This window comes from Neolamprologus multifasciatus, chromosome 2, assembly GCF_963576455.1.
Source record: "Neolamprologus multifasciatus chromosome 2, fNeoMul1.2, whole genome shotgun sequence".
NCBI lineage: Eukaryota > Metazoa > Chordata > Actinopteri > Cichliformes > Cichlidae > Neolamprologus > Neolamprologus multifasciatus.
Window position 1 is genome coordinate 2,488,193 of NC_140440.1, and position 21,333 is coordinate 2,509,525.

Consider the following 21,333-nt stretch of genomic DNA (forward strand, 5'->3'; position numbering starts at 1 on the left):
AGCAGCATACAGAGCAGCCTCCTATCGGGCACTTGGGCTCTGCTCTGTTGGATTTTTATTCATCGACGTTACAGAAACAGCAGCTAAAGCTGGCGTGTTCGTGCTCTTGGTGTTTGCTGCTGCAGCTTGTGGGTAAATTGTGGGTTCAGTTGGGTTCTGTGCTCCATGACTGTACAGTCTTCCTCATGACTGTGTGGATTGCTCTTCTTCCTCCTCTTTAGGGGTCCATCCTATCCCAACATCCTTTTCTGTCACACCACCCCTCTGCATGTCTTCCTTCACTACATCTATGAACCTCCTCTGAGCTGTTCCTCTTCTCCTCCTGCCTGTTGCTCTATCTTCATCCTCCACCCTTACTCCTCTGCACATGCTCAGACGCCCTCAGCCTCTCTGAGATGTCCCTGTGATGGACTCATGTCTGATCCTGTTCATCCTGCTCACTTCCGACGAACATCTTCAGCTCGGCCTCCACCCACTCCACCATGCCTGCATTCTCTTTTCCGCCACTCTTTGGATGGGTGACCTCAGGTATTTAAACATCCACCTTTACTACCTCCACTTGCCTCTCTTTCATTCACACACTTATTCTGTCTTGTTTCTGTTGACTTTCAATCCCCTTCTCTCCAGAGCATCCCTCCACCTCTCCAGGGTCTCCTCCACCTCTACATATATTATAGTGTGGAATAGAGAAACATGTGGGTGAGGCTATTTAAAATTATGTTCACTAAAGAAAGACAAAAGACTGACTGTGAATGAGCAGTGGTGCAGCTGTGAGGTGGAGGAGCGAACAGACATTCTAACCTTTATGTCCAGGTCCTATATGCCCCCCGCCCGAGGGCCAATCACCCCCCTTCACCCATACATCCACCCACAGCCCCTCGTTAATCCTGCCGGGGTTAAAGTAGGCATTCTGAATTTTTGTTTTTGTCGTCTTCAGCGCTGAAGCCTGAGAGTGTGTACATGTTAAACAAGCAGAGCGGGATGCGACCTTTATCCCAAGTTATGAAAACACAGGAGGTGGGGGCTGCTGCATGTGTGTGCACACCACTATCACCCTTACATGCATGTGTGTTTGTTACTGAGAGGACTGGAGTCATTCTTGTTTTGAATTCCTCCAAACCAACTGTCATAATAGAGCAGTCTGAAAGGAGGAGGCGGAGCTACCATGTGTGTGGGTGAATGTGGTGATCTCTGAGGACAGACAGCATCTTAGCAGCACATCAGATCACTGCTGTAGATGCCCTTGTTGCAGGTGGATGTAGCTGTAATAGAATAATAACCATGCTGGCTGCTGTTTGGACAATTCAGGATATGAGATATTTGTCTGTGAAGTTTCCACCTCTGTGAGAGGAAGGAAGATTGAATTTCCTCTGGAGTGTTCGAAGCACTGAAAAAAGAGAATTAAATAATTCAGCAGCATTTCTAGACTGAAATAGCTGCAGACGTCCACCAAACTGGCTGTGAGCAAAGACACTCCAAATAACACAGAGGCTGTTTCTGGAAACGTGTGCTTCATTTTTATCAACAAAGATTATTTCTGATGTGTGTGTGTGTGTGTGTGTGTGTGTGTGTGTGTGTGTGTGCGCAAAGGTGGTTTATGAGGACATTTCACAAGAATACACGCCACACTGTCCGGACATTTGGAATTATGAGGACAGGGCCGATGTCCTCACAATTCATGGAATGAAAACTCGATGTGAGGGTGCTTAAATAGGTGTCAAAAGCCTAAATTCAAAATTTCAGCGAAATCGAAAAAAAGTCCTTACTATTCACAATTACCCAACTTTTGTGTATAATCTGTGTATCAACACAGCTCCCCTGTAGACCGGTTTGGGTACTGCACCTGGTCATGAATATTCACACAACGTGTATTTTTTAAGGCTTCTGATTGGCTAACAGCCGGAAGGTCCCTATAATTACGGTTTTTGTCAGATAGTGTGTGTTACATAAAACAATTCTGTGTTCTGATTGGCTGGCAGGCAGAAGGTCCTTATAATTACGTTTTTTTTTTTTAAAAAGATTGTGTGTTACATAACAAAGTTCTGTATTCTGACTGGCTGACAGTTGGAAGGTACCCATTGTTGTAGTTTTTATTAAAAATAGTGTTTCAAAACATGACCATAGATAAATCCTTGAAACTCTGTTAAATTTAAAACTCCACTTTCAGTGATACTGAGATGACTAAACTACTTAATCTAGCACTTAATATATACTGTAGTTATGCTTTATTAACTCTTGACTGTGTGATGGTTAATTTTTTAAGCATTTCTTTTTTCATATTTTGCTCTAGGAATCCTTTATATTATATATATTATATGTATTATTATATATTATAATAGAGGAGAGGAGAAAAGTGCGACCGCCTTCGTCAAGAGCAGTTTTCCTATTTTATTGTGAAGGTCCTGTGTTTCCATGTTCATTCTGTTCAGTTTTGCTCCCCCTGTCTCGTTATGGTTATTCGTGTTACTGTGTTCCTTGTGTGTTCTCACTTCCTTCTTATCCTTCTGTGTATTTAGGTCAGTGTCTCCCTCAGTCCTGTGTTGCTTCCTCCCTCCTTACTATGTGCGTGTCCCTGTGTCCTTCCTCATGTATTTAGGGCTCCCATTATAGTTCATGTTATTTTTCCCAGTTTCGGTTTTGTATGACTTTTTTGTGCTCAGTAATAAAGCTGTATTTTAAGTTCACATTTCACCCTAGTGAGTTTGCGTTTGGGTCCTATCCTGCATGAAATCAGCTGCTTTATGACACCATCTGTCATGGCTGGGCAACACTCGTTGCCTTGTTGTTGTTCGTGTGTAATTTACGTTGAGTACGCTAACCACGTTATAAAATTAATGCACGTAAGGTGAACTAGCAAACACCGTCATATTTACATGCGGCTGTCTTCTTGTTTGATGGCAGATACTCCCTTCACCCTGGCCAAAGGCTAAAATGACCAAAGAAAAAGAGGGAAACAGCTAAACATGAGAGGTTTTTGGATAAAGTTTGTGTTTTTTTCCATTGTTTAAGCACTGCTTCCAGCCAAGAGTAATGCCATAAATCCCCTATAGCTGCAGAAACGGCTAACATTCTTATCTTTTTACAAAAAAACAGCTAAACATGAGAGGTTTTTGGACAAAGTGTGTGTTCTCCATTCTTTAAGCACCGGTTCAAGCACCGTTTAAGCACCGGCACCGTTTCAAAAGTACCGGTTTGGTACTGGTATCGGATAAAACCTAAACGATACCCATCCCTAATCATCAGTGCATCAGGAAGATAAACACAAGTGATTAGGTGCTTAGTAAATAGTTCAAGCAGCTGAAACCTCAGGAGGAGGAGGTGGAGCAGGAAGCATCATGGAAGGACAAACCCTTGTAGGATGAAGCACTAATCAGGGCTCCAAGTGCAAGACCAGTAGAGGCTGGTGTTTACCACACCAGGCAGGACCCTAGATCCAGTCTGTGCAAAGATGCCTGCCATATATGATCTCTCACCTTCTCAACAAAATCCAAAGGGTTCTGGATGTGGTGTTTGGAGCTGCATATAAATGGGTTGTGGACAGAAGACAGAAATGTTGAGATGTTATAGGTGACCAAATTGATCATCCAAACAATTGTTCTTAAACATACACCCTGGCCTCATCAGTTCTCATGGCCACTGATCAATGGTCATGACAAATTGGATACTAATGATCATGGAACTGACCTCACAGCCCATTGTTGATGCTAGTTTCTGTCATTATGTAAATGTACTGTTTATAAGGTTGGGGAAACCTGCAGTAGGCTGAGACTGAAGAATTCACCAGTTGGGGATGAAACATTTCTAAAAATCACTAAAAATAGTATGTCCAGATGAACAGATTCAGCATTCTGGTACTCTTTAAAGAATGTAAAAGTAAGGTTTGAGATTAGCCTATAATTAGATAAGTCAGCTGGGTAAAGTGATGACTTTTCTCTTGTTTATAGTCCCCTCATGCTTCAAGAGGACCACCGTCCTGAAGAAACCTAATGTGAGCTGACTCAGTGACTGTCACCCAAGAGCACTTACGCCCATTGTTATGAAGTGCTTTGAGCATATAGTCAAAGTTCACATCACATCTTCAATGCCTGCTCGACCAGTTTCAGTTTACCTACAGGCCAGAAAGATCCACAGATGATGCAATAGCATTAGCTCAGCATATTGCCCTCTCCCACCTGGATCATAAAACACATGCAGTGGTGTGAAAAAGTATTTGCCCCCTTCCTAATTTCTTAGTTTTTTTTATTTAATTTTTTTGCATATTTATCACACTCACATGTTTCAGATCATCAAACACGTTTTCATATTACACAAAGATAATATGAGTAAATACAAAATTTACTAAGGGAAATAAGCTATCCATACCTACCCGGTCCAGTGTGAAATAGTAACTGCCCCCTCTTGTTAAATCATCAATTAACAGTTTTTGTAAAGCTGAGTTCAGTTTCACTGGCCACACCCATACCTGATTATTACAGACCTGCTGAATGAAGAAATCACTTAAAGAGAACCTGTCTGACAAAGTGAAGAAGGCTAAAAGATCTCAAAAAGCCAAAGAGCTTCACAATCTACAAAAACAATATGAGAAACAAAGTCATTGACATCTATCCATCTGGGAAGGGTTACAAAGACATTTCCATCGCTTTGGCACTGCAGAGAGTCATTATCCACAAATGGAGAAGACTTAAAACAGTGCTGAACCTTCCCAGGAGCAGCCTGCCTACCAAAATTACTCTAAGAGCGCACTGCCGACTCATCAAGGAGGTCACAAGAGAACAGCCAGAACAGCATCTAAATAACTGCAGACCTCACTTGTCTCAGTTAAGATCAGAGTTCATTATTCAACAATAAGAAAAAGTCTGGGCAAAAATGGCATCCATGGGAGAGGTCCAAGGAAAAAACTACCATTGACCAAAAAGAACACAAGGGCTCCTCTCATATGTGCCAAAAAACATCTTAATGATCCTGAAGACTTTTGGGAAAATATTCTGTTGACTGACAAGACAAAAGATGAACATTTTGGAAGCTTTGAATCCCGTTACATCTTTTATCAAACTAACACAACATTTCATAAAAAGAACATATAGCAACAGTCACACATGGTGGTGTTATGTGATGGTCTGGAACTGCTTTGCTTCATGACACCTTTCTGTAATTGATGGAACCATGACTTCTGCTCTCTACCAGAAAATCCTGAAGGAGAATGGCCGGCAATCAGTTCATGTCCTGAAGTGGACATGAACTGAACATGAACTCATGAAGTTGGGTACTTGGGTTATACAAAAGGACAATGATCTGAAACACATCAGTAAGTCCACCTTTGACTGGTTAAAAACCCTCAAAAGGAAACCAAAATAAAGGTTTTGGATGGGCAGGTGACACTACCATCATTCGTTGCATTTCAGATGGAGACGAGTCTGCTTACAGAGCAGAGGTGAGAGCCCTGACATGGTGTCAGGAAAACAACCTACTGCTACCTACCCTGTCACTTGGTGTTCGCTCGCTCTGTAGTAGAGTATCACTTCCTGTTCCTGCTCAAACACAGTGGTGTTTCTGAGTAGCTTATTTGCTTAGCAGTTTAATTAACAACTTTTAAATACATTCTTTTTTCAGAGTATAATCTTCACGTGCTTCATCCGAAGCACACTTTCTGTGTACTCACTACCTAATTTATAGCCAAAGTTTTCACTCACTGTCTCTGTACTGTTTTGCTAGCTTAGCTTAGCTCGTAGCCGACTCGTTAGCACCATGGCTACTTCACCTGTCCCTCCTGCACTTTCTTTCATTGTGTCAGATGTTTAGTTACTCCTCGGCCTCCTTTAGCAGTAATGATATCTGTAACAAATGTAGCATATTTGCAGCTCTGGAGGCCAGGATTACTGAATTGGAGACTCGGCATCGCACCCTTCATTCACCCTTAGCTAGCCAGGCCCCTGTAGCTGGTGCAGCCGAAGATAGCGTAGGCCCCGCTAGCTGTTCCCCAGCAGATCCCAAGCAGCTGGGGAAAGAGGGCGGCTGGGTGACGGTGAGGAGGAAGCATAGTCCTAAACAGAAGCCCCAGGTACACCACCAACCCGTTCATGTGTCTAACCGTTTTTCCCCACTCTGCGACACACCCGCTGGGGGTCAAACTCTGGTAATTGGTGATTCTGTTCTCAGACATGTGAAGCTAGAGACACCGGCAACCATAGTCAATTGTCTTCCAGGGGCCAGAGCAGGCGACATTGAAGGAAATTTAAAACTGCTGGCTAAGGGTAAACGTAAATTCAGTAAAATCATAATTCACGTCGGCAGTAATGACACCCGGTTACGCCAATCGGAGGTCACTAAAATCAATATTGAATCGGTGTGCAACTTTGCCAAAACAATGTCGGACTCTGTAGTTTTCTCTGGTCCCCTCCCCAATCAGACCAGGAGTGACATATTTAGCCGCATGTTCTCCTTAAATTGCTGGCTGTCTGAGTGGTGTCCCAGAAACGATGTGGGCTTCATAGATAATTGGCAAACCTTCTGGAGGAAACCTGGTCTTGTTAGGAGAGACGGCATCCATCCCACTTTGGATGGAGCAGCTCTCATTTCTAGAAATATGGACAAATTTATTAAACCCCTCAAAATATGACTATCCAGAGTTGGGACCAGGAAGCAGAGTTGCAGTCTTACACGCCTCTCTGCAGCTTCTCTCCTCCTGCTACCCCCCCAAAAACCCATCTTCATAAAGACTGTGTCTGCTTCCAAAAAGAAAAAAAACAAACTAAAAACCAGCAACAAACAACTTAAACATAAACAATTACAAAGAAAGAACAATACAGTATCCACATCTGAACCAAAGAGTAAAACAGTGAAATGTGGATTATTAAATATTAGGTCTCTCTCCTCCAAGTCTCTGTTAGTACATGACTTAATAATTGATCAACAAATTGATTTACTCTGCCTTACAGAAACCTGATTGCAGCAGGATGATTATGTTAATTTAAATGAATCAACACCCCCGAGTCATTCTAACTACCAGAAATCTCGAAGCACAGGTTGAGGGGGCGGTGTGGCAGCAATTTTTCACACCAGTCTATTAATTAATGAAAGACCAAGACAGACTTTTAATTCATTTGAAAGCCTGATGCTTAACATTGTCCACCCCAGCTGTGAAACTCAGAAACCAGTCTTACTTGTTATCATCTATTGTCCACCCGGCCTTACACAGCAGGGTGAACATGGTTGAAACGCAGACAGACCAGCGACCAGCACACGAGAAGACACGACTTAAATATACACAGAAGAACATCGGGAGATTACACACAGGTGGGGAACATAGCTAGAAGTAATTGACGAGACGAGACAAGGGACAGAAACAAAAAAAAAAAAAAAAAAAGACAAGGAGCATAAGTCCAGAAACACATGAAAACGATTCAAAACAAAGCTAAACCAGATCAAACATGAGTCCACAAAAAAGTTCAGGGGGGTCGACAGCACATGAGCCAAATCCAGAACAGTTCAGGGGGGCGGCCGTGTGGACAGCAGCGGCGGCGGCAACGCAGGCGAAACAAGTCAGGAGGAAGGCAGTGGCGGCAACAGAGCAGGTCCGGAGGCCAACGGCAGTGTAGCAATCGCAGCACCAGACGAGGAGGGACCAGACGAGGAGGGACCAGACGAGGAGGGACCAGACGGCAGCGTGGCAGCCACGGAACCAGACGGCAGCGTGGCAGCTGCAGGTGGTGACGCTGCAGGCGATGGTGTGTAAGTTGCAGGTGGTGGCTGAACGGACTCCCTAGAGCCGTCAGCGGACACGAGGATATGCTGGCTGGGTCCTCCGGGACCCCCAGCTAACGAGACGTGATGCCGGACGGGCTCCTCGGACCGTGCAGCTGACGAGGCGTGACGCTGACTAGGCTCTCCTGAACCCCCAGCTGACGAGACGTGACACTGGCGGGGCTCTCCAGAACCCCCAGCCGTGCTACTGGCTGAGCTAGCGGCAACACAGGAGACTGAATGGCAGACTGAACTCAGGGCAGCTGGGCAGCAGACTGAACTGAGGGCGACTGAAGTAATGGTTGAGATGATAATGGTGGTGGAGTTGGCAACTGAGCTAAAGGCAGCAGGGCTGCAGACCGAGCTGCAGGCAGCGGGGCTGCAGACTTGAGCTGCAGGCGGGGCTGCAGACTGAGTGGGGGAGGGTGAAGATGAAGTTTGTGGAGAATGAAATCCTGAATGAGCGGGTGCAGTTAGTCCAATAGCCAGGGGTGGCCGGAAATGAGCTGCTGTAGCCTGGCTTCCACAGCGCAGAGCAGCTCACTCTCCCTCATGCTCTAGCCATAGGTTGACCAACCTGGAAGCAGAGTCGATTATGACCTCCTGAAGTTCCTTGGGTGGGGCAAATGCCGATGGATCCATAATGTGGCTGGTCAGTAATGTCACAGCGAACGGGATGAGACATGTGGAGGAATTAAATGAGGATCCAAGCGCAGGTACTCGTAGATGCGAAGGAGATTTATTGAAAAAATAAAGCACAAGGTGGAAATGGCAAAACGGAAACAAAACTAATCTATACTGGGACAAACTAAACTACTGAACAGCAAACATGAACACGAACATGAAGGAAGGTGAGCAGTTGAACCTGAAGTTGGACAGCAGGGTGAACACGGTTGAAACACAGACAGACCAGCGACCAGCACACGAGAAGACACGACTTAAATACACACAGGTGGGGAACACAACTGGAAGTAATTGACGAGACGAGACAAGGGAAGCTAAACTGAATACACTCACATAAGACACGGACCTTCACAATAAAACAGGAAACAAGAAACAACTACACAAAGATGCAGACTAGACACTAAACTAAACCTACAGGAGGGCACCAGAACAAATCTACACTAAACATGAGACACAAAACCTAAGAACTAATCCCTTAACAAGAATAAACAAAAACATAGAATTCTACTAATAATCAACAAAGCACAAGAATCAGAATACAATCCAAAATTAAACCAAAACACAAGAACTCAAAATGCTGGGTCAAAATGACCCAGAACCGTGACACCTTGCTTTTTTTCATGTTTGTCAAATAAAGGATGGTTAAAATTCTTTGAGCCTTTAAAAAACACACCTGATTTGTCTGCTAGATGTGGATGTGATTGTTAGCTTCAAGCCACGGCACATCTTGGAGCCACTTTTCTGAAAAAAGTCTTTTCTCTGGCTCTGGTTGGTGTTTCTTAGCTAGTGGTGGCACACCAAAGAAGCTGCTTAATGTCTGTTGTTTTTTTGGACATTTAGCTGGTGACAAGCAACACATGTAAGATTAAATGAGACAGTCAAGTACGCAAAGTGTCACTACGCATTCCTAATTTTTGTCACGCATTCGTACCTGCGTACCAGTTATGTGCACCCCTGTCTATAACACACAGCCAAACAACTACTCACTCAATAACTACTATCAAATTATCATATCTATTCAACCTAACATACATGTTTTGCATTTAATCTGTCAAGTTTGTTGTTATAACTAATAACTAATGCAGGAAAATGGCATGTTTCTTTAAGGTTTTGTTCTGCTTGTTCTATATTGTAAACAGAGCCAATTTTACACTGTATAATTTCCATAGGATTTATTAGTTTCAGATTTTTTTAGTCATATCATATGATCTCATTTATTCTGTACTGCTAAACAAAACAATGTTTGGTTTCTCAAACTGTCCATAATTGCTAGTGATAAATTCATTGGTTTCAGGATGCACCTTCTGTATCTTCAAACAAAAGATCAGAACAAAAATATAATAATTAAATACATTTTTCAGAAGAAAGCCACATCTTGATACATGCTGGTTTAACATAAGGATCTAAAATATGTCACACTATGTTGTTGGTTGAATCTCAGATTTGTTTAACATATGCAGATGCAAGTGTAAAACCATTGCTTCAGTGGTGGACCTCGGCTGGTGGTGTGTGATGAAACATGTATTCCCTTGTAGTGTACCTTTGCCTCAAATAAATAACTAAATACTTTTTAAAAGAGGAATTTCCTATAAACAAACAAATGCAATAAAACTCAGTCCTTCGTCACTGTAAATGTTTCACTGAAATTCCATAAAAAAGTCAGAACTCTCATCACCTGACCACTTTTTAGCCAATGAGCTGTTTTTCACCCCTCTCCCTCACTTCGTGACTTCGAGTTGAGGAGTACCGACACCGACGCTGGTGTGGAGAAGCCAACAGGTAACTTTAAACTTTAAACTTTCGAATTTTGCCAGCTTTGTAGCCCAGCAACTGGTCAGATTTAGTTTTGTTGAGATTTTTCTTTGGTGTATATTCCTTGATTGAGTTTTGTATTTCAATGTAATTCTCATGCTAAAGCTAGCTTTTTTGATGACACGCAGTTGTGTATTTAATTAGTCAAGGTTAAATACCTAGTCTAACACACACCTTTTTAGTTAAACTGTAACATTTGAAATTACTGAGATGTTATTATTTATTCATCCATCCCACTGTCTCCAGATTTTAAGCAACGCTGAAATATAGGTGACACGCTATTAATGAGACATTTCAGATAACCGAGGTAGCTAACATTTAACTCTCTGGAGTGCAGATTATATGACCAATTTACGGTGTATCAGCAACATGCGTATATAACAGTTTTTAAAAATGTGTTGATAGGCCAAGTAAAACCAGAGTTATGATACACAATTTACGCTTTTTCCTGAAAACTGTCGTCAAGTTTAGTGCAGGAAAATATAAAAACGGTATTTTCTTAAAAAACAAAACATAGATACATTATTGCCTCTCAATTCAATTTTATTTATATAGCGCCAAATCACAACAAAAGTCGCCTCAAGGCGCTTCATAGATACAGAGAAAAACCCAACAATCTCATTTCCTATTGTGGTGGATAAATGAACATGAGCCGATAAAACAATTAAATCAAAAGTAGTCAAAAACAGCCGATTATACCATTGACTCCAGAGGGTTAAAGACACCTCCTGTGAAAGATCAGTTTTCATTATCAACTATTTTCCTGAAATATTAAATAAATTGTACTATTTTTTTTTCTTTTTCTGAGACAGTGTATTGCAATGAGGCCCCCGAGAGCAAAAATTAAACCAAAAGATGAAGCAGTAAAATTTTCATCTTTGGGGCAGAACAAAGATGGATTTGAAGTGAAATTCATAAATTCAGTAAAAGGTGAGGTACTAGGATACTTGTTGAGGATTTTTGGCACAGTCATAAGTTTAATCATTGTAGTAGACCCATGTTGACATTTTCTATTTTCTTTGTAAGGTCGAGGAGTGTTTAGTAGGTGCAACTATAACAAAGGAGACTTCCTTCTGGAATATCGCGGAGACGTTGTAACCAAGAAGGAATATGAAAACAGAACAAGATTGTACCATGACGCCTTAAAGGTTTTTCTTTTTGAATTCAGGTACAATGGACAACAATTGTGGTATGTAAATTAAAATAATTCATTTTTCAGCCTACTTTTTGCAAAAGTTGTGTCGACCACATTAAGACAAACTGCTAGCTTGTTACAAATCCATATAATTAAAAATGTAATCAAATTGTTCAGCCTTTTTATAAACCTTGTGTAATTTTGTGTGTTACATTTTTTGTTATCTCAGCATTGATGCAGCCAGAGAGGATGGCTCCTTGGGCAGACTGGTGAATGACGATCACGTGAGCCCAAACAGCAAAATGAGGACAATCACAGTAAATGGAAAGCCTCATCTCTGTTTATTTGCCATAAAAGACATCAAGCCGGGGGAAGCAATAACATACAACTACGGTGACTCTGACTGGCCATGGAGAGTAAAGGTACATATTATATTTACATTTACCGTAGTGTAGTGTAGTATTGTATAGTCTCAACTTATCTGTGTTGAATGGATGTTAATGTACTTTTGTGTTTGCTTGCACAAGGTTTCGGAGCACCCTGACCGTTCTCAAGCTGCTGTGCCCATGGCATCGTCCTCCTTTGAAGTTGATGAGCAGGTGACTAATTTTCTGGTGTTGTTATTATTGCAACAAGAACACAGCCGAGTTGTTTGGATGTTGATAGTGAGGGTGTTAGACACAAGTCCTATAGTGTTGGTTAATGTAAGATACCTACATTATGAGGACTGTGTGTGGATACTGCCGAGTGTCATGTTGGTTCACACTGGAGAATTAATTTTCACTCAATATTAATTCATTACATTTACCTCATTTATGTCAATAACCAGTGTACCTTCATAACTGTATTGTATAGTCTCAACGTATCTGTGTTGAATGGATGTTAATGTACTTTTGTGTTTGCTTGCACAAGGTTTCAGAGCACCCTGGCCGTCCTCAAGCTGCTGTGCCCATGGCATCGTCCTCCTTTGAAGTTGATGAGCAGGTGACTAATTTTCTGGTGTTGTTATTATTGCAACAAGAACACAGCCGAGTTGTGTGGATGTTGATAGTGAGGGTGTTAGACACAAGTCCTATAGTGTTGGTTAATGTAAGATACCTACATTATGAGGACTGTGTGTGTTTTGGATGCATAAGTCTATTGAAAGATGGGCTCTCAAGTCTGTGTGTAACAGAGACCCTGCAGTGTATGAAGCTTTCAGGTACATTATTATGAGGACTGTGTGTGGATACTGCCGAGAGTCATGTTGGTTCACACTGGAGAATTAATTTTCACTCAATATTACTTCATTACATTTACCTCATTTATGTCAATAACCAGTGTACCTTCATAATTGTATTGTATAGTCTCAACGTATCTGTGTTGAATGGATGTTAATGTACTTTTGTGTTTGCTTGCACAAGGTTTCAGAGCACCCTGACCGTTCTCAAGCTGCTGTGCCCATGGCATCGTCCTCCTTTGAAGTTGATGAGCAGGTGACTAATTTTCTGGTGGTGTTATTATTGCAACAAGAACACAGCCGAGTTGTTTGGATGTTGATAGTGAGGGTGTTAGACACAAGTCCTATAGTGTTGGTTAATGTAAGATACCTACATTATGAGGACTGTGTGTGGATACTGCCGAGTGTCATGTTGGTTCACACTGGAGAATTAATTTTCACTCAATATTAATTCATTACATTTACCTCATTTATGTCAATAACCAGTGTACCTTCATAACTGTACTGTATAGTCTCAACGTATCTGTGTTGAATGGATGTTAATGTACTTTTGTGTTTGCTTGCACAAGGTTTCAGAGCACCCTGGCCGTCCTCAAGCTGCTGTGCCCATGGCATCGTCCTCCTTTGAAGTTGATGAGCAGGTGACTAATTTTCTGGTGTTGTTATTATTGCAACAAGAACACAGCCGAGTTGTTTGGATGTTGATAGTGAGGGTGTTAGACACAAGTCCTATAGTGTTGGTTAATGTAAGATACCTACATTATGAGGACTGTGTGTGGATACTGCCGAGTGTCATGTTGGTTCACACTGGAGAATTAATTTTCACTCAATATTAATTCATTACATTTACCTCATTTATGTCAATAACCAGTGTACCTTCATAATTGTATTGTATAGTCTCAACGTATCTGTGTTGAATGAATGTTAATGTACTTTTGTGTTTGCTTGCACAAGGTTTCGGAGCACCCTGACCGTTCTCAAGCTGCTGTGCCCATGGCATCGTCCTCCTTTGAAGTTGATGAGCAGGTGACTAATTTTCTGGTGGTGTTATTATTGCAACAAGAACACAGCCGAGTTGTTTGGATGTTGATAGTGAGGGTGTTAGACACAAGTCCTATAGTGTTGGTTAATGTAAGATACCTACATTATGAGGACTGTGTGTGTTTTGGATGCGTAAGTCTATTGAAAGATGGGCTCTCAAGTCTGTGTGTAACAGAGACCCTGCAGTGTATGAAGCTTTCAGGTACATTATTATGAGGACTGTGTGTGGATACTGCCGAGAGTCATGTTGGTTCACACTGGAGAATTAATTTTCACTCAATATTACTTCATTACATTTACCTCATTTATGTCAATAACCAGTGTACCTTCATAACTGTACTGTATAGTCTCAACGTATCTGTGTTGAATGGATGTTAATGTACTTTTGTGTTTGCTTGCACAAGGTTTCAGAGCACCCTGGCCGTCCTCAAGCTGCTGTGCCCATGGCATCGTCCTCCTTTGAAGTTGATGAGCAGGTGACTAATTTTCTGGTGTTGTTATTATTGCAACAAGAACACAGCCGAGTTGTGTGGATGTTGATAGTGAGGGTGTTAGACACAAGTCCTATAGTGTTGGTTAATGTAAGATACCTACATTATGAGGACTGTGTGTGTTTTGGATGCATAAGTCTATTGAAAGATGGGCTCTCAAGTCTGTGTGTAACAGAGACCCTGCAGTGTATGAAGCTTTCAGGTACATTATTATGAGGACTGTGTGTGGATACTGCCGAGAGTCATGTTGGTTCACACTGGAGAATTAATTTTCACTCAATATTACTTCATTACATTTACCTCATTTATGTCAATAACCAGTGTACCTTCATAATTGTATTGTATAGTCTCAACGTATCTGTGTTGAATGGATGTTAATGTACTTTTGTGTTTGCTTGCACAAGGTTTCAGAGCACCCTGACCGTTCTCAAGCTGCTGTGCCCATGGCATCGTCCTCCTTTGAAGTTGATGAGCAGGTGACTAATTTTCTGGTGGTGTTATTATTGCAACAAGAACACAGCCGAGTTGTTTGGATGTTGATAGTGAGGGTGTTAGACACAAGTCCTATAGTGTTGGTTAATGTAAGATACCTACATTATGAGGACTGTGTGTGGATACTGCCGAGTGTCATGTTGGTTCACACTGGAGAATTAATTTTCACTCAATATTAATTCATTACATTTACCTCATTTATGTCAATAACCAGTGTACCTTCATAACTGTACTGTATAGTCTCAACGTATCTGTGTTGAATGGATGTTAATGTACTTTTGTGTTTGCTTGCACAAGGTTTCAGAGCACCCTGGCCGTCCTCAAGCTGCTGTGCCCATGGCATCGTCCTCCTTTGAAGTTGATGAGCAGGTGACTAATTTTCTGGTGTTGTTATTATTGCAACAAGAACACAGCCGAGTTGTTTGGATGTTGATAGTGAGGGTGTTAGACACAAGTCCTATAGTGTTGGTTAATGTAAGATACCTACATTATGAGGACTGTGTGTGTTTTGGATGCGTAAGTCTATTGAAAGATGGGCTCTCAAGTCTGTGTGTAACAGAGACCCTGCAGTGTATGAAGCTTTCAGGTACATTATTATGAGGACTGTGTGTGGATACTGCCGAGAGTCATGTTGGTTCACACTGGAGAATTAATTTTCACTCAATATAACTTCATTACATTTACCTCATTTATGTCAATAACCAGTGTACCTTCATAACTGTATTGTATAGTCTCAACGTATCTGTGTTGAATGGATGTTAATGTACTTTTGTGTTTGCTTGCACAAGGTTTCAGAGCACCCTGACCGTTCTCAAGCTGCTGTGCCCATGGCATCGTCCTCCTTTGAAGTTGATGAGCAGGTGACTAATTTTCTGGTGTTGTTATTATTGCAACAAGAACACAGCCGAGTTGTTTGGATGTTGATAGTGAGGGTGTTAGACACAAGTCCTATAGTGTTGGTTAATGTAAGATACCTACATTATGAGGACTGTGTGTGTTTTGGATGCGTAAGTCTATTGAAAGATGGGCTCTCAAGTCTGTGTGTAACAGAGACCCTGCAGTGTATGAAGCTTTCAGGTACATTATTATGAGGACTGTGTGTGGATACTGCCGAGAGTCATGTTGGTTCACACTGGAGAATTAATTTTCACTCAATATTACTTCATTACATTTACCTCATTTATGTCAATAACCAGTGTACCTTCATAATTGTATTGTATAGTCTCAACGTATCTGTGTTGAATGGATGTTAATGTACTTTTGTGTTTGCTTGCACAAGGTTTCAGAGCACCCTGACCGTTCTCAAGCTGCTGTGCCCATGGCATCGTCCTCCTTTGAAGTTGATGAGCAGGTGACTAATTTTCTGGTGGTGTTATTATTGCAACAAGAACACAGCCGAGTTGTTTGGATGTTGATAGTGAGGGTGTTAGACACAAGTCCTATAGTGTTGGTTAATGTAAGATACCTACATTATGAGGACTGTGTGTGGATACTGCCGAGTGTCATGTTGGTTCACACTGGAGAATTAATTTTCACTCAATATTAATTCATTACATTTACCTCATTTATGTCAATAACCAGTGTACCTTCATAACTGTATTGTATAGTCTCAACGTATCTGTGTTGAATGGATGTTAATGTACTTTTGTGTTTGCTTGCACAAGGTTTCAGAGCACCCTGGCCGTCCTCAAGCTGCTGTGCCCATGGCATCGTCCTCCTTTGAAGTTGATGAGCAGGTGACTAATTTTCTGGTGTTGTTATTATTGCAACAAGAACACAGCCGAGTTGTGTGGATGTTGATAGTGAGGGTGTTAGACACAAGTCCTATAGTGTTGGTTAATGTAAGATACCTACATTATGAGGACTGTGTGTGTTTTGGATGCATAAGTCTATTGAAAGATGGGCTCTCAAGTCTGTGTGTAACAGAGACCCTGCAGTGTATGAAGCTTTCAGGTACATTATTATGAGGACTGTGTGTGGATACTGCCGAGAGTCATGTTGGTTCACACTGGAGAATTAATTTTCACTCAATATTACTTCATTACATTTACCTCATTTATGTCAATAACCAGTGTACCTTCATAATTGTATTGTATAGTCTCAACGTATCTGTGTTGAATGGATGTTAATGTACTTTTGTGTTTGCTTGCACAAGGTTTCAGAGCACCCTGACCGTTCTCAAGCTGCTGTGCCCATGGCATCGTCCTCCTTTGAAGTTGATGAGCAGGTGACTAATTTTCTGGTGGTGTTATTATTGCAACAAGAACACAGCCGAGTTGTTTGGATGTTGATAGTGAGGGTGTTAGACACAAGTCCTATAGTGTTGGTTAATGTAAGATACCTACATTATGAGGACTGTGTGTGTTTTGGATGCGTAAGTCTATTGAAAGATGGGCTCTCAAGTCTGTGTGTAACAGAGACCCTGCAGTGTATGAAGCTTTCAGGTACATTATTATGAGGACTGTGTGTGGATACTGCCGAGAGTCATGTTGGTTCACACTGGAGAATTAATTTTCACTCAATATTACTTCATTACATTTACCTCATTTATGTCAATAACCAGTGTACCTTCATAACTGTACTGTATAGTCTCAACGTATCTGTGTTGAATGGATGTTAATGTACTTTTGTGTTTGCTTGCACAAGGTTTCAGAGCACCCTGGCCGTCCTCAAGCTGCTGTGCCCATGGCATCGTCCTCCTTTGAAGTTGATGAGCAGGTGACTAATTTTCTGGTGTTGTTATTATTGCAACAAGAACACAGCCGAGTTGTGTGGATGTTGATAGTGAGGGTGTTAGACACAAGTCCTATAGTGTTGGTTAATGTAAGATACCTACATTATGAGGACTGTGTGTGTTTTGGATGCATAAGTCTATTGAAAGATGGGCTCTCAAGTCTGTGTGTAACAGAGACCCTGCAGTGTATGAAGCTTTCAGGTACATTATTATGAGGACTGTGTGTGGATACTGCCGAGAGTCATGTTGGTTCACACTGGAGAATTAATTTTCACTCAATATTACTTCATTACATTTACCTCATTTATGTCAATAACCAGTGTACCTTCATAATTGTATTGTATAGTCTCAACGTATCTGTGTTGAATGGATGTTAATGTACTTTTGTGTTTGCTTGCACAAGGTTTCAGAGCACCCTGACCGTTCTCAAGCTGCTGTGCCCATGGCATCGTCCTCCTTTGAAGTTGATGAGCAGGTGACTAATTTTCTGGTGGTGTTATTATTGCAACAAGAACACAGCCGAGTTGTTTGGATGTTGATAGTGAGGGTGTTAGACACAAGTCCTATAGTGTTGGTTAATGTAAGATACCTACATTATGAGGACTGTGTGTGGATACTGCCGAGTGTCATGTTGGTTCACACTGGAGAATTAATTTTCACTCAATATTAATTCATTACATTTACCTCATTTATGTCAATAACCAGTGTACCTTCATAACTGTACTGTATAGTCTCAACGTATCTGTGTTGAATGGATGTTAATGTACTTTTGTGTTTGCTTGCACAAGGTTTCAGAGCACCCTGGCCGTCCTCAAGCTGCTGTGCCCATGGCATCGTCCTCCTTTGAAGTTGATGAGCAGGTGACTAATTTTCTGGTGTTGTTATTATTGCAACAAGAACACAGCCGAGTTGTTTGGATGTTGATAGTGAGGGTGTTAGACACAAGTCCTATAGTGTTGGTTAATGTAAGATACCTACATTATGAGGACTGTGTGTGTTTTGGATGCGTAAGTCTATTGAAAGATGGGCTCTCAAGTCTGTGTGTAACAGAGACCCTGCAGTGTATGAAGCTTTCAGGTACATTATTATGAGGACTGTGTGTGGATACTGCCGAGAGTCATGTTGGTTCACACTGGAGAATTAATTTTCACTCAATATAACTTCATTACATTTACCTCATTTATGTCAATAACCAGTGTACCTTCATAACTGTATTGTATAGTCTCAACGTATCTGTGTTGAATGGATGTTAATGTACTTTTGTGTTTGCTTGCACAAGGTTTCAGAGCACCCTGACCGTTCTCAAGCTGCTGTGCCCATGGCATCGTCCTCCTTTGAAGTTGATGAGCAGGTGACTAATTTTCTGGTGTTGTTATTATTGCAACAAGAACACAGCCGAGTTGTTTGGATGTTGATAGTGAGGGTGTTAGACACAAGTCCTATAGTGTTGGTTAATGTAAGATACCTACATTATGAGGACTGTGTGTGTTTTGGATGCGTAAGTCTATTGAAAGATGGGCTCTCAAGTCTGTGTGTAACAGAGACCCTGCAGTGTATGAAGCTTTCAGGTACATTATTATGAGGACTGTGTGTGGATACTGCCGAGAGTCATGTTGGTTCACACTGGAGAATTAATTTTCACTCAATATTACTTCATTACATTTACCTCATTTATGTCAATAACCAGTGTACCTTCATAATTGTATTGTATAGTCTCAACGTATCTGTGTTGAATGGATGTTAATGTACTTTTGTGTTTGCTTGCACAAGGTTTCAGAGCACCCTGACCGTTCTCAAGCTGCTGTGCCCATGGCATCGTCCTCCTTTGAAGTTGATGAGCAGGTGACTAATTTTCTGGTGGTGTTATTATTGCAACAAGAACACAGCCGAGTTGTTTGGATGTTGATAGTGAGGGTGTTAGACACAAGTCCTATAGTGTTGGTTAATGTAAGATACCTACATTATGAGGACTGTGTGTGGATACTGCCGAGTGTCATGTTGGTTCACACTGGAGAATTAATTTTCACTCAATATTAATTCATTACATTTACCTCATTTATGTCAATAACCAGTGTACCTTCATAACTGTACTGTATAGTCTCAACGTATCTGTGTTGAATGGATGTTAATGTACTTTTGTGTTTGCTTGCACAAGGTTTCAGAGCACCCTGGCCGTCCTCAAGCTGCTGTGCCCATGGCATCGTCCTCCTTTGAAGTTGATGAGCAGGTGACTAATTTTCTGGTGGTGTTATTATTGCAACAAGAACACAGCCGAGTTGTTTGGATGTTGATAGTGAGGGTGTTAGACACAAGTCCTATAGTGTTGGTTAATGTAAGATACCTACATTATGAGGACTGTGTGTGTTTTGGATGCGTAAGTCTATTGAAAGATGGGCTCTCAAGTCTGTGTGTAACAGAGACCCTGCAGTGTATGAAGCTTTCAGGTACATTATTATGAGGACTGTGTGTGGATACTGCCGAGAGTCATGTTGGTTCACACTGGAGAATTAATTTTCACTCAATATTACTTCATTACATTTACCTCATTTATGTCAATAACCAGTGTACCTTCATAACTGTATTGTATAGTCTCAACGTATCTGTGTTGAATGGATGTTAATGTACTTTTGTGTTTGCTTGCACAAGGTTTCAGAGCACCCTGACCGTTCTCAAGCTGCTGTGCCCATGGCATCGTCCTCCTTTGAAGTTGATGAGCAGGTGACTAATTTTCTGGTGTTGTTATTATTGCAACAAGAACACAGCCGAGTTGTTTGGATGTTGATAGTGAGGGTGTTAGACACAAGTCCTATAGTGTTGGTTAATGTAAGATACCTACATTATGAGGACTGTGTGTGGATACTGCCGAGTGTCATGTTGGTTCACACTGGAGAATTAATTTTCACTCAATATTAATTCATTACATTTACCTCATTTATGTCAATAACCAGTGTACCTTCATAACTGTACTGTATAGTCTCAACGTATCTGTGTTGAATGGATGTTAATGTACTTTTGTGTTTGCTTGCACAAGGTTTCAGAGCACCCTGGCCGTCCTCAAGCTGCTGTGCCCATGGCATCGTCCTCCTTTGAAGTTGATGAGCAGGTGACTAATTTTCTGGTGTTGTTATTATTGCAACAAGAACACAGCCGAGTTTTGTGGATGTTGATAGTGAGGGTGTTAGACACAAGTCCTATAGTGTTGGTTAATGTAAGATACCTACATTATGAGGACTGTGTGTGGATACTGCCGAGTGTCATGTTGGTTCACACTGGAGAATTAATTTTCACTCAATATTACTTCATTACATATACCTCATTTATGTCAATAACCAGTGTACCTTCATAACTGTATTGTATAGTCTCAACGTATCTGTGTTGAATGGATGTTAATGTACTTTTGTGTTTGCTTGCACAAGGTTTCAGAGCACCCTGACCGTTCTCAAGCTGCTGTGCCCATGGCATCGTCCTCCTTTGAAGTTGATGAGCAGGTGACTAATTTTCTGGTGTTGTTATTATTGCAACAAGAACACAGCCGAGTTGTGTGGATGTTGATAGTGAGGGTGTTAGACACAAGTCCTATAGTGTTGGTTAATGTAAGATACCTACATTATGAGGACTGTGTGTGTTTTGGATGCATAAGTCTATTGAAAGATGGGCTCTCAAGTCTGTGTGTAACAGAGACCCTGCAGTGTATGAAGCTTTCAGGTACATTATTATGAGGACTGTGTGTGGATACTGCCGAGAGTCATGTTGGTTCACACTGGAGAATTAATTTTCACTCAATATTACTTCATTACATATACCTCATTTATGTCAATAACCAGTGTACCTTCATAATTGTATTGTATAGTCTCAACGTATCTGTGTTGAATGGATGTTAATGTACTTTTGTGTTTGCTTGCACAAGGTTTCAGAGCACCCTGACCGTTCTCAAGCTGCTGTGCCCATGGCATCGTCCTCCTTTGAAGTTGATGAGCAGGTGACT

General features: G+C 41.3%; 1 protein-coding gene across 3 annotated transcripts; it reads left to right on the forward strand.

Annotated features, from left to right (window-relative positions):
* Positions 1 to 948: 948 nt before the first annotated feature.
* Positions 949 to 12,809, forward strand: LOC146523822 (N-lysine methyltransferase KMT5A-B-like). Of its 3 annotated transcripts, XM_085180648.1 has the most exons (6): positions 949 to 10,203; positions 11,049 to 11,166; positions 11,263 to 11,425; positions 11,601 to 11,793; positions 11,899 to 11,970; positions 12,284 to 12,641. In XM_085180648.1, exons 2-6 carry the CDS (start codon positions 11,058 to 11,060, stop codon positions 12,584 to 12,586), a joined length of 840 nt encoding a protein of 279 aa, XP_085036774.1. In that variant the 5' UTR covers positions 949 to 10,203; positions 11,049 to 11,057; the 3' UTR covers positions 12,587 to 12,641. The 3 variants fall into 3 exon arrangements, 2 of the variants coding, with proteins under 2 accessions (XP_085036774.1, XP_085036766.1); XM_085180640.1 differs by having other exon boundaries at positions 950 to 11,166; positions 12,284 to 12,640; XR_014877252.1 differs by lacking the exons at positions 11,899 to 11,970; positions 12,284 to 12,641 and adding an exon at positions 12,775 to 12,809 and having other exon boundaries at positions 1,517 to 11,166.
* Positions 12,810 to 21,333: the final 8,524 nt, after the last annotated feature.

Bases quoted from the DNA above. Each gene is read 5' to 3' on its own strand.
- LOC146523822 (XM_085180648.1), top strand. From the start codon at position 11,058: ATGAGGCCCCCGAGAGCAAAAATTAAACCAAAAGATGAAGCAGTAAAA. The intron at 11,794-11,898 runs GTACATATTATA...TGCTTGCACAAG, and splicing joins ACTGGCCATGGAGAGTAAAG to GTTTCGGAGCACCCTGACCG. The intron at 11,971-12,283 runs GTGACTAATTTT...TGCTTGCACAAG, and splicing joins CCTTTGAAGTTGATGAGCAG to GTTTCAGAGCACCCTGGCCG.